Source organism: Malaclemys terrapin (assembly GCF_027887155.1).
Source record: "Malaclemys terrapin pileata isolate rMalTer1 chromosome 20 unlocalized genomic scaffold, rMalTer1.hap1 SUPER_20_unloc_1, whole genome shotgun sequence".
In the NCBI taxonomy this organism is placed as follows: domain Eukaryota; kingdom Metazoa; phylum Chordata; order Testudines; family Emydidae; genus Malaclemys; species Malaclemys terrapin.
Genome location: NW_026530188.1, coordinates 309,446 through 318,164, shown reverse-complemented (window position 1 = coordinate 318,164; position 8,719 = coordinate 309,446). Strand labels below are relative to the sequence as shown.

At 67.7% G+C, this 8,719-nt stretch overlaps 1 protein-coding gene across 6 annotated transcripts in view; it reads left to right on the top strand.

Annotated features, from left to right (window-relative positions):
* ATP2B3 (ATPase plasma membrane Ca2+ transporting 3) overlaps positions 1 to 8,719 on the top strand; it is a 51,348-nt gene that overhangs the window by 12,009 nt on the left and 30,620 nt on the right. For 4 of the 6 annotated variants that reach the window (XM_054014867.1, XM_054014865.1, XM_054014870.1 and 1 more), the window contains exons 2-3: positions 4,765 to 4,945; positions 5,580 to 5,842. In XM_054014867.1, coding sequence (XP_053870842.1) covers positions 5,638 to 5,842 — 205 coding nt within the window. In that variant the 5' untranslated portion in view covers positions 4,765 to 4,945; positions 5,580 to 5,637. Of the gene's footprint in view, positions 1 to 3,041; positions 3,334 to 4,764; positions 4,946 to 5,579; positions 5,843 to 8,719 lie in introns of those variants that run through there. The other 2 variants (XM_054014866.1, XM_054014871.1) reach the window with 1 other exon arrangement.

Below are 8,719 nucleotides of genomic sequence, written 5' to 3'. Positions count from 1 at the left end.
TAGCTGGGATCTGGAGCCCGGTTCCGGTGCCCACGGGAAGGATGGTGTCAGAGGCGAGCTGGGACCGAAGGAGCAGAGACTCCGGGAGCGCCCGTTCTCTGGAGGTGGTCGGGGACAGAAAGGGTCTGACGAGACCCAGAGGCTGGACAAGCCGGACAGGAGACAAGTGCTGGATTGTGACCGGTGCAGGGAGCCGAGCCTGGTCGGGGGAAGCCTGGTTGGGGGAGGCTGCAGCTGGGATGTGTTTCTAGGTGAAGCCGGGATGAATTCGGGCAGGTCTGGACAGTCAGACCAGGGCCGCAGGAGCCGTGTGTCTGCAGTGGATGCTGACGGGATCCCAGGGACGGGGCAGATGGGGTGAAATGTAAGAAGCAGGAGGTTGGACTGGACCTGATTGTCTAATGGCTCCTCCTGGCTCTTTGCTCCCAGGAATCGGCTCCTTTCCGGTGGCCTGAGACGAAGTGAAAACTAAAACTCTCCTTTTGTGTGTGTGTTGGGGGGGCCAATCAGGGGACCCCCCCGTTCTCCCCCCAGGAGCTGGGGTTTTGGTGGGTTTTTCAAACTGGAATCTGGATGTTTCATTGTGTCGGGAAAGCAAAAAAACCATTTGGACGGGGACGTGTTTGTCCTGTGGCCCCGGACTCCCAGCCTTGGTCTCTCTCGGTCCGTACGACCCCTGGGAAGAAGGTCTAATGGTCCCTGCTGGCCTCCGCTTGGAAGCCCTGGGGTCCGGACTGGTGTCCCCCGGGGCCTTTGAGGGCCAGGTGATCTGGGCTCATTGACTCCATGGGACTGACGTAGGCAGCTGATCGGTTGGCGGTGACTCAGCCACAGCTCCTGGCCACGGGGCTATGGGCATCCAACAGACTTGCGAGGGTGGAGCCGGGTGCGAAGGGGGGAGGGGCATGTTAGCCAAGGAGGGGAAACTGAGGCACGGAAAGGGCGACAGCTGGGAGGTTCAGAGGCATGGACTGAGAGATCTATTTCCAATCCACGGAAAATTTTAATGGGGGCCTAGTGGGTTAGACTGGTGAGCAGGGGCTGGGAGCCCGGACGCCTGGGTTCTCTCACCAGATCTGGGAGGGGAGGGGGCTCTAGTGGGTCAGAGCAGGGGGGGCTGGGAGCCAGGACTCCTGGGTTCTCTCCCTGGCTCTGGGAGGGGGGTGGGGGTCTAATGGTTAGAGCGGGGGGGTAGGGCATATTTCTGAGACCATCCAGAAGAAAGTTAATGGGGATTGAAACTTTCCAGAGTCATGGACATCAGTGGCCCCCTGACGACGGGGAAAAGGGGGCGACAGTAACTGGATTTCTGGCCTTTTCCTCTGCAGCAGCCTTGGCCGGGGCAGGAGACAGGAACCCAGGCTAGATGGGCAGCAGGATTTGTTTATCCCAGGGCTGGTCGAACAGGGGGCTGCGGGTCGGGAGTGAGGGGCATCGGCAGAGCTCTGGGGTGGGGCTAGAGGGAGCTCTGCCGGTGCCCCTCACTCCCGACCTGCAGCCCCCTGCTATTTCCCATGCTGGGTGTGGTGTGGAAGTGGGGGGGCCTGGCCTCTCTCCGGTTCCCGGAGGTCCCCGGAAGCTGCGGGGAGGGGGACGGGGTGGATGGAACCGGGGAATGTGCCGGAGCCGGCAGGCGTCTCCATCACCGATCACTTGGCAACGGCGGTAAAAATAGCTCAGGATTCGGAGGAATCCAGCGCCCCCAAGACTGGCTCTGCTGAGCCATGCGGCTCCAGGCCCCCCAGACCTAACCTGGGGGCGGGGGGGAGGCTGGGCAGGGGGCTCGGCGGGGGGCGCTCTCCCCTGGCAGGCAGGGCCGGGCACTGGGGGGTGGGGGGCTTGGCAGGGGCTGGTCACTTTTAGGGAATGAATGTGCCATCTTTCCAGGGGGAGGAAAAATTCATATCCTGATGTTCCGAGGTCACAAAAGGAAAAGATCCCTTGGCCCCACACTAGTGGGCACAGCAGGGGGGCTGGGAGCCCGGACTCCTGGGTTCTCTCCCCGGCTCTGGGAGGGGAGGGGGGTTTAGTGGTTAGAGCGGGGGAGCAGGGAGCCAGGACTCCTGGGTTCTCTCCCTGGCTCTGGGAGGGGAGTGGGGGCTGGTGGTTAGAGCAGGGGGGGCTGGGAGCCCGGACTCCTGGGTTCTCTCCCCGGCTCGGGGAGGGGGGGCTGGTGGTTAGAGCGACACATCACCGCGACCCCACAGTCCATGGGCACCTTGTTCTGCTCGGATTCGATCCCTCTCCCTTTTCCCCAGGGCGGGATTGGCCCCAGCAGCCCCTGGTCCTGCCCTCCCCCGAGCAGGCGCCTTCAGCTGCCCTGGTCGTTCCCAGCAGCTGCTCTCAATGCACTAATGAGTAAACAGCCCGGCTGGAGCCACCCTGGCACCTGAGCAATGACTGCAGCGGGGGAGTGAGGGGCACCGGCAGCGCTGGGGGGGGCAGGGGCTGCAGGTCGGGAGTGAGGGTCGGGGGGGGTCCAGGGCTGGGCTAGCAGGGGCTGTGGGTCGGGAGTGAGGGGCACCGGCAGGGCTGGGGGGGGCAGCGCCAAGCTAGCAGGGGCTGCGGGTCGGGAGTGAGGGGCACCGGCAGAGCTGGGGGGGGCAGCGCCAAGCTAGCAGGGGCTGCGGGTCGGGAGTGAGGGGCACCGGCAGGGTGGGCTGGCATGGGCTGCAGGTCGGGAGTGAGGGGCACTGGTAGAGCTGGGGGGGAAGGGCTGGGCTGGCAGGGGGCTGCAGGTCGGGAGTGAGGGGCACTGGTAGAGCTGGGGGGGAAGGGCTGGGCTGGCAGGGGGCTGCAGGTCGGGAGTGAGGGGCACTGGTAGAGCTGGGGGGGAAGGGCTGGGCTGGCAGGGGCTGTGGGTCGGGAGTGAGGGGCACTGGTAGAGCTGGGGGGGAAGGGCTGGGCTGGCAGGGGGCTGCAGGTCGGGAGTGAGGGGCACTGGTAGAGCTGGGGGGGGAAGGGCTGGGCTGGCAGGGGGCTGCAGGTCGGGAGTGAGGGGCGTCAGCAGAGCTGCACGATGGATGAATGGAGGAGTTGTTGGGTGGATGGATGGACAGAGTGTCACGGATCCATGAGCTCTTGTCCGTCCCCCAACCTGTAGCCAGTCTTCTGGGAGTGACCCCTTTAGCAGGCCGGGCCCCAAGGCCCCACACAGCTGTACCGGGGAGGCCCATGGGTCTTTGGCACCAGCGCTCCCTGTCCCGCTCCGGAGTGAATCCAGCCCAGCCCAGCCAGCCCCCTGCGGGAGGCTCGTCCAGGCCACCCGCCTCTAGGGTCCCACGGTTCTTAGGGAAGTGGGGGGAAGTGAAGGTCCAAGTACAGCCTAGGCTGGTGAGTGTCTGGCCGTGTAGCAGGGAGCCCCAAGTTCCATGTCCCCCAGGGGCTTCCCCCCCTGTCCACTTCCATTGTGGGTGGGTGAAGGTGCTGTTGGGTGGATGGGTGGGTGGGTGAAGGTGTTGTTGGGTGGATGAAGGTGTTGGGTGGATGGGTTGGTGGGTGGGTGAAGGTGCTGTTCGGTTGGGTGGATGGGTTGGTGGGTGGGTGAAGGTGTTGGGGGGGTGGGTCGGTGGGTGGGTGAAGGTGTTGGGTGGATGGGTTGGTGGGTGGGTGAAGCTGCTGTTGGGTTGGGTGGATGGATCGGTGGGTGGGTGAAGGTGTTGGGTGGATGGGTTGGTCGGTGGGTGAAGGTGCTGTTGGGTTGGGTGGGTGGGTCGGTGGGTGGATGAAAGTGTTGGGTGGATGGGTTGGTGGGTGGATGAAGGTGTTGTTGGGTGGATGGGTTGGTGGGTGGGTGAAGGTGTTGTTGGGTGGATGGGTGGGTGGGTGAAGGTGTTGTTGGGTGGATGGGTGGGTGGGTGGATTAAGGTGTTGGGTGGATGGGTTGGTGGGTGGGTGAAGGTGTTGTTGGGTGGATGGGTGGGTGGGTGGGTGAAGGTGTTGTTGGGTGGATGGGTGGGTGAAGGTGTTGGGTGGATGGGTTGGTGGGTGGGTGAAGCTGTTGTTGGGTGGATGGGTTGGTGGGTGGGTGAAGGTGTTGTTGGGTGGATGGGTTGGTGGGTGGATGAAGGTGTTGGGTGGATGGGTTGGTGGGTGGGTGAAGGTGCTGTTCGGTTGGGTGGATGGGTCGGTGGGTGGGTGAAGGTGTTGGGGGGGTGGGTCGGTGGGGGGGTGGATGAAGGTGTTGGGTGGATGGGTTGGTGGGTGGGTGAAGCTGCTGTTGGGTTGGGTGGATGGGTCGGTGAGTGGGTGAAGGTGTTGGGTGGATGGGTTGGTCGGTGGGTGAAGGTGCTGTTGGGTTGGGTGGGTGGGTCGGTGGGTGGATGAAGATGTTGGGTGGATGGGTTGGTGGGTGGGTGAAGGTGTTGTTGGGTGGATGGGTTGGTGGGTGGGTGAAGGTGTTGTTGGGTGGATGGGTCGGTGGGTGGATGAAGGTGTTGGGTGGATGGGTCGGTGGGTGGGTGAAGGTGTTGTTGGGTGGATGGGTCGGTGGGTGGGTGAAGGTGCTGTTGGGTGGATGGGTCGGTGGGTGGGTGAAGGTGCTGTTGGATTGGGTGGATGGGTGGGTGGGTGGGTGGGTGAAGGTGCTGTTGGATTGGGTGGATGGGTGGGTAGGTGAAGGTGATGCTGTTGGGTGGGGGTCTGGATGGAGTGCCGGTGGGTGGGTGGAAACTCATGGGGATGGTGGACAGAGGTGGGTACTAGAGGGGGCTTCCCCCAATTCTGACACACACCATGACACTCCTCTCCATGTGACTCCCTCAGGTGCCCCCAGAGCAGTGGGGGGCAAGCTGCTGCCAGGCTCTGACCAGGGTTTCCCCATACTGACCTGCCCAGCCTTGTCCATGGATTGGCCCCTTGGCCGCGCTCTGCCCGCCGGCCACGGCTGCTAGGGGGGACCCCACTTCGGAGGATGGAGACCCCAGCACAGAGCAGGCACTGACTGGTGAGTGAGGGAGGAGGCGTGACTGCTGGGGGACAGCTCTCCCTGCCCAGTCCCCCACAGCATGGTGCCCCCCACTGCCCGGCCCTGACTGCCAGGGGAAAGAGAGCGCGCCCTGCCCCCCGCAGCCCCCCACTGCCCGGCCGTGACTGCCAGGGGAGAGAGAGCGCCCCCCCAGCCCCCCACTGGCCAGCTGTGACTGCCAGGGGAGAGAGAGCGCTCCCCACAGCCCCCCACTGCCCGGCCGTGACCGCCAGGGGGGAGAGAGCGCCCCCCACAGCCCCCCACTGCCCGGCTGTGACTGCCAGGGGAGAGAGAGCACGCCCTGCTCCCCACAGCCCCCCACTGCCCGGCCGTGACTGCCAGGGGAGAGAGAGCGTGCCCTGCTCCCCACAGCCCCCCACTGCCCGGCCGTGACTGCCAGGGGAGAGAGAGCGTGCCCTGCTCCCCACAGCCCCCCACTGCCCGGCCGTGACTGCCAGGGGAGAGAGCACCCCCCGCCCTGCCCCCCGCCCTGCCCCCCACTGCCCAGCTGTGACTGCCAGGGGAGAGCGCCCCCCGCCCTGCCCCCCGCAGCACAGCGCCCCCTAGTGCCGGCACACTCTCCTCCCTCACGCCTTCCTCTGCTCCTGTGCAGGCTTCCCCGTCTGCCCCTCCCGCCGCCCCAGCGCCAGGCCCAGCTCCCGCCCGCCGCCATGGGCGACCTGGCGAACAGCGCGGTGGATTTCTACCCCAAGAGCCAGCGGCGGGAGCTGAACCATGCGGGCGGCCTGGGCTGCACCCTGCCCGAGCTGCGGGGCCTCATGGAGCTGCGCGGGGCTGAGGCCTTGCAGAAGATCCAGGACGGCTACAGCGACATCAGCGGGCTCTGCCGCCGGCTCAAGACCTCCCCGACTGAAGGTACCGGCTCCTCCGTCCATGGCGTGTGGGGGGGAGAACCCAGGAGTCCGGGCTCCGAGCCCCCCCTGCTCTAACCACCAGCCCCCCTCCCCTCCCAGAGCCGGGGAGAGAACCCAGGAGTCCTGGCTCCCAGCCCCCCCCCGCTCTAACCACCAGCCCCCACTCCCCTCCCAGAGCCGGGGAGAGAACCCAGGAGTCCTGGCTCCCAGCCCCCCCCTGCTCTAACCACCAGCCCCCACTCCCCTCCCAGAGCCGGGGAGAGAACCCAGGAGTCCGGGCTCCCAGCCCCCCCCTGCTCTAACCACCAGCCCCCACTCCCCTCCCAGAGCCGGGGAGAGAACCCAGGAGTCCGGGCTCCGAGCCCCCTGCTCTAACCACCAGCCCCCACTCCCCTCCCAGAGCCGGGGAGAACCCAGGAGTCCTGGCTCCCAGCCCCCCCTGCTCTAACCCACCAGCCCCCACTCCCCTCCCAGAGCTGGGGAAAGAACCCAGGAGTCCTGGCTCCCAGCCCCCCCTGCTCTAACCACCAGCCCCCACTCCCCTCCCAGAGCTGGGGAAAGAACCCAGGAGTCCTGGCTCCCAGCCCCCCCTGCTCTAACCACCAGCCCTCACTCCCCTCCCAGAGCCAGGGAGAGAACCCAGGAGTCTAGGCTCCCAGCCCCCCTGCTCTAACCACCAGCCCCCACTCCCCTCCCAGAGCCAGGGAGAGAACCCAGGAGTCCAGGCTCCCAGCCCCCCTGCTCTAACCACCAGCTCCCACTCCCCTCCCAGAGCTGGGGAGAGAACCCAGGAGTCCTGGCTCCCAGCCCCCCCTGCTCTAACCCACCAGCCCCCACTCCCCTCCCAGAGCCAGGGAGAGAACCCAGGAGTCCAGGCTCCCAGCCCCCCTGCTCTAACCACCAGCTCCCACTCCCCTCCCAGAGCTGGGGAGAGAACCCAGGAGTCCTGGCTCCCAGCCCCCCCTGCTCTAACCCACCAGCCCCCACTCCCCTCCCAGAGCTGGGGAGAGAACCCAGGAGTCCTGGCTCCCAGCCCCCCCTGCTCTAACCACCAGCCCCCACTCCCCTCCCAGAGCCGGGGAGAGAACCCAGGAGTCCTGACATTGGGTCTTCTTCAAAGGGTTAATATTTGGCACCCCAGGTGTTTTATCCGGGGAACCCTGGCTGAGACACGCCCCCTGCGGGGGGAGCCCGGACTCCTGGGTTCTCTTCCCCTTCTAATGAGGCTTCTTTAAGGTTCCGCAGGTGGCTCCAGCCCTTGGAGAAGTGTGGAGGAGGGGGCGGGGACGGAGCCCGGGGGGGCGGGGGTGGAGCGGGGGAGTGGCCCTGGGGGGGGGTGGAGCCGGGGGGGGCTGGCGGGGACGGAGCCCGGGGGGGGCTGGCCCTGGGGGGTGCGGAGCTGGGGAGGGCGGGGACGGAGCTGGGGGGGCTGGCCCCGGGGGGGGTGGAGCGGGGGGGGCTGGCGAGGGGGGGCGGGGACGGAGCCGGGGGGGGCGGGGCTGGGGGGGGCTGGCGGGGACGGAGCCGGCGGGGGCGGAGCTGGGGGGGCTGGCCCCGGGGGGGGTGGAGCGGGGGGGCTGGCCGGGGGGGTCTCTCCGAGCAGAGCTGCAGCGTCGGCTTCTGCGGCGGGTTCCCCTTGACTCGCCCTTCGGGCTGCGGCAGCGACTTGCCGGGCTGGGGACCCCCCCGCACGGAGCAGAGAGATCTGCCCCGCCCCCTGCCCCCCGCCCCCCCCGATCCTGGCCCCGCCTGCCAGGGGGGAGCGCCCCCCCCCAGCCCCCCGCCCCCCCCGATCCTGGCCCCGCCTGCCAGGGGGGAGTGCCCCCAATCCAGCCCCCCGAGCCTGGCCTTGCCTGCCAGGGGGGAGCGCCCCCCATCCAGCCCCCCGCCCCCCCCGATCCTGGCCCCGCCTGCCAGGGGGGAGTGCCCCCAATCCAGCCCCTCGAGCCTGGCCCTGCCTGCCAGGGGGGAGCGTCCCCCATCCAGCCTGGCCCCGCCTGCCAGGGGGGAGCGCCCCCCACCCCCGCAGCCTGGCCCCGCCTGCCAGGGGGGAGCGCCCCCCACCCAGCCCCCCCCACCCAGCCTGGCCCCGCCTGCCGGGGGGAGCGCCCCCTACAGGACATAACTGCAACCACCGAACAGGCGTCGGGGCTGCAGCTCCGGGGAACGAGCAGAACCGAACTGCTGCTGGTTCCCTGCCCGGCTCCGGGGTGGGGGCTGGGAGCCGGGACTCCTGGGTTCGCTCTGTGACATCTGTGCAGCCCAGTGCCCCTGTGCGGTTCATTCATTTCAAAGGGGGGCGGGGGCCCAGCTGCCCAGGACAGGATCCGACCCCCTGGGCGATCAAAGGCCCCCGGGTGGCCCTGCCTCCCCCCCCGCCTGCTCTCACCTGCCAGCTCGTTAAATATTTAAAATGTCACCAGTCCCAGGGAACAGCCGCAGCCCAGGGACCATCAGCAAATTCTTCACCGCACTGACCTGGCTCTGGGACCCGCAGTGAAATACACCAGAGTCCTGGCTCCCAGCCCCCCCGCTCTAACCCACCAGCCCCCACTCCCCTCCCAGAGCGGGGAGAGAACCCAGGCGTCCTGGCTCCCAGCCCCCCCCCCCCCCCGCTCTAACCCACCAGCCCCCACTCCCCTCCCAGAGCGGGGAGAGAACCCAGGCGTCCTGGCTCCCAGCCCCCCCGCTCTAACCCACCAGCCCCCATTCCCCTCCCAGAACCGGGGAGAGAACCCAGGAGTCCTGGCTCCCAGTCCCCCCTGCTCTAACCACCAGCCCCCACTCCCCTCCCAGAGCCGGGAGAGAACCCAGGAGTCCTGGCTCCCAGCCCCCCTGCTCTAACCACCAGCCCCCACTCCCCTCCCAGAGCCAGGGA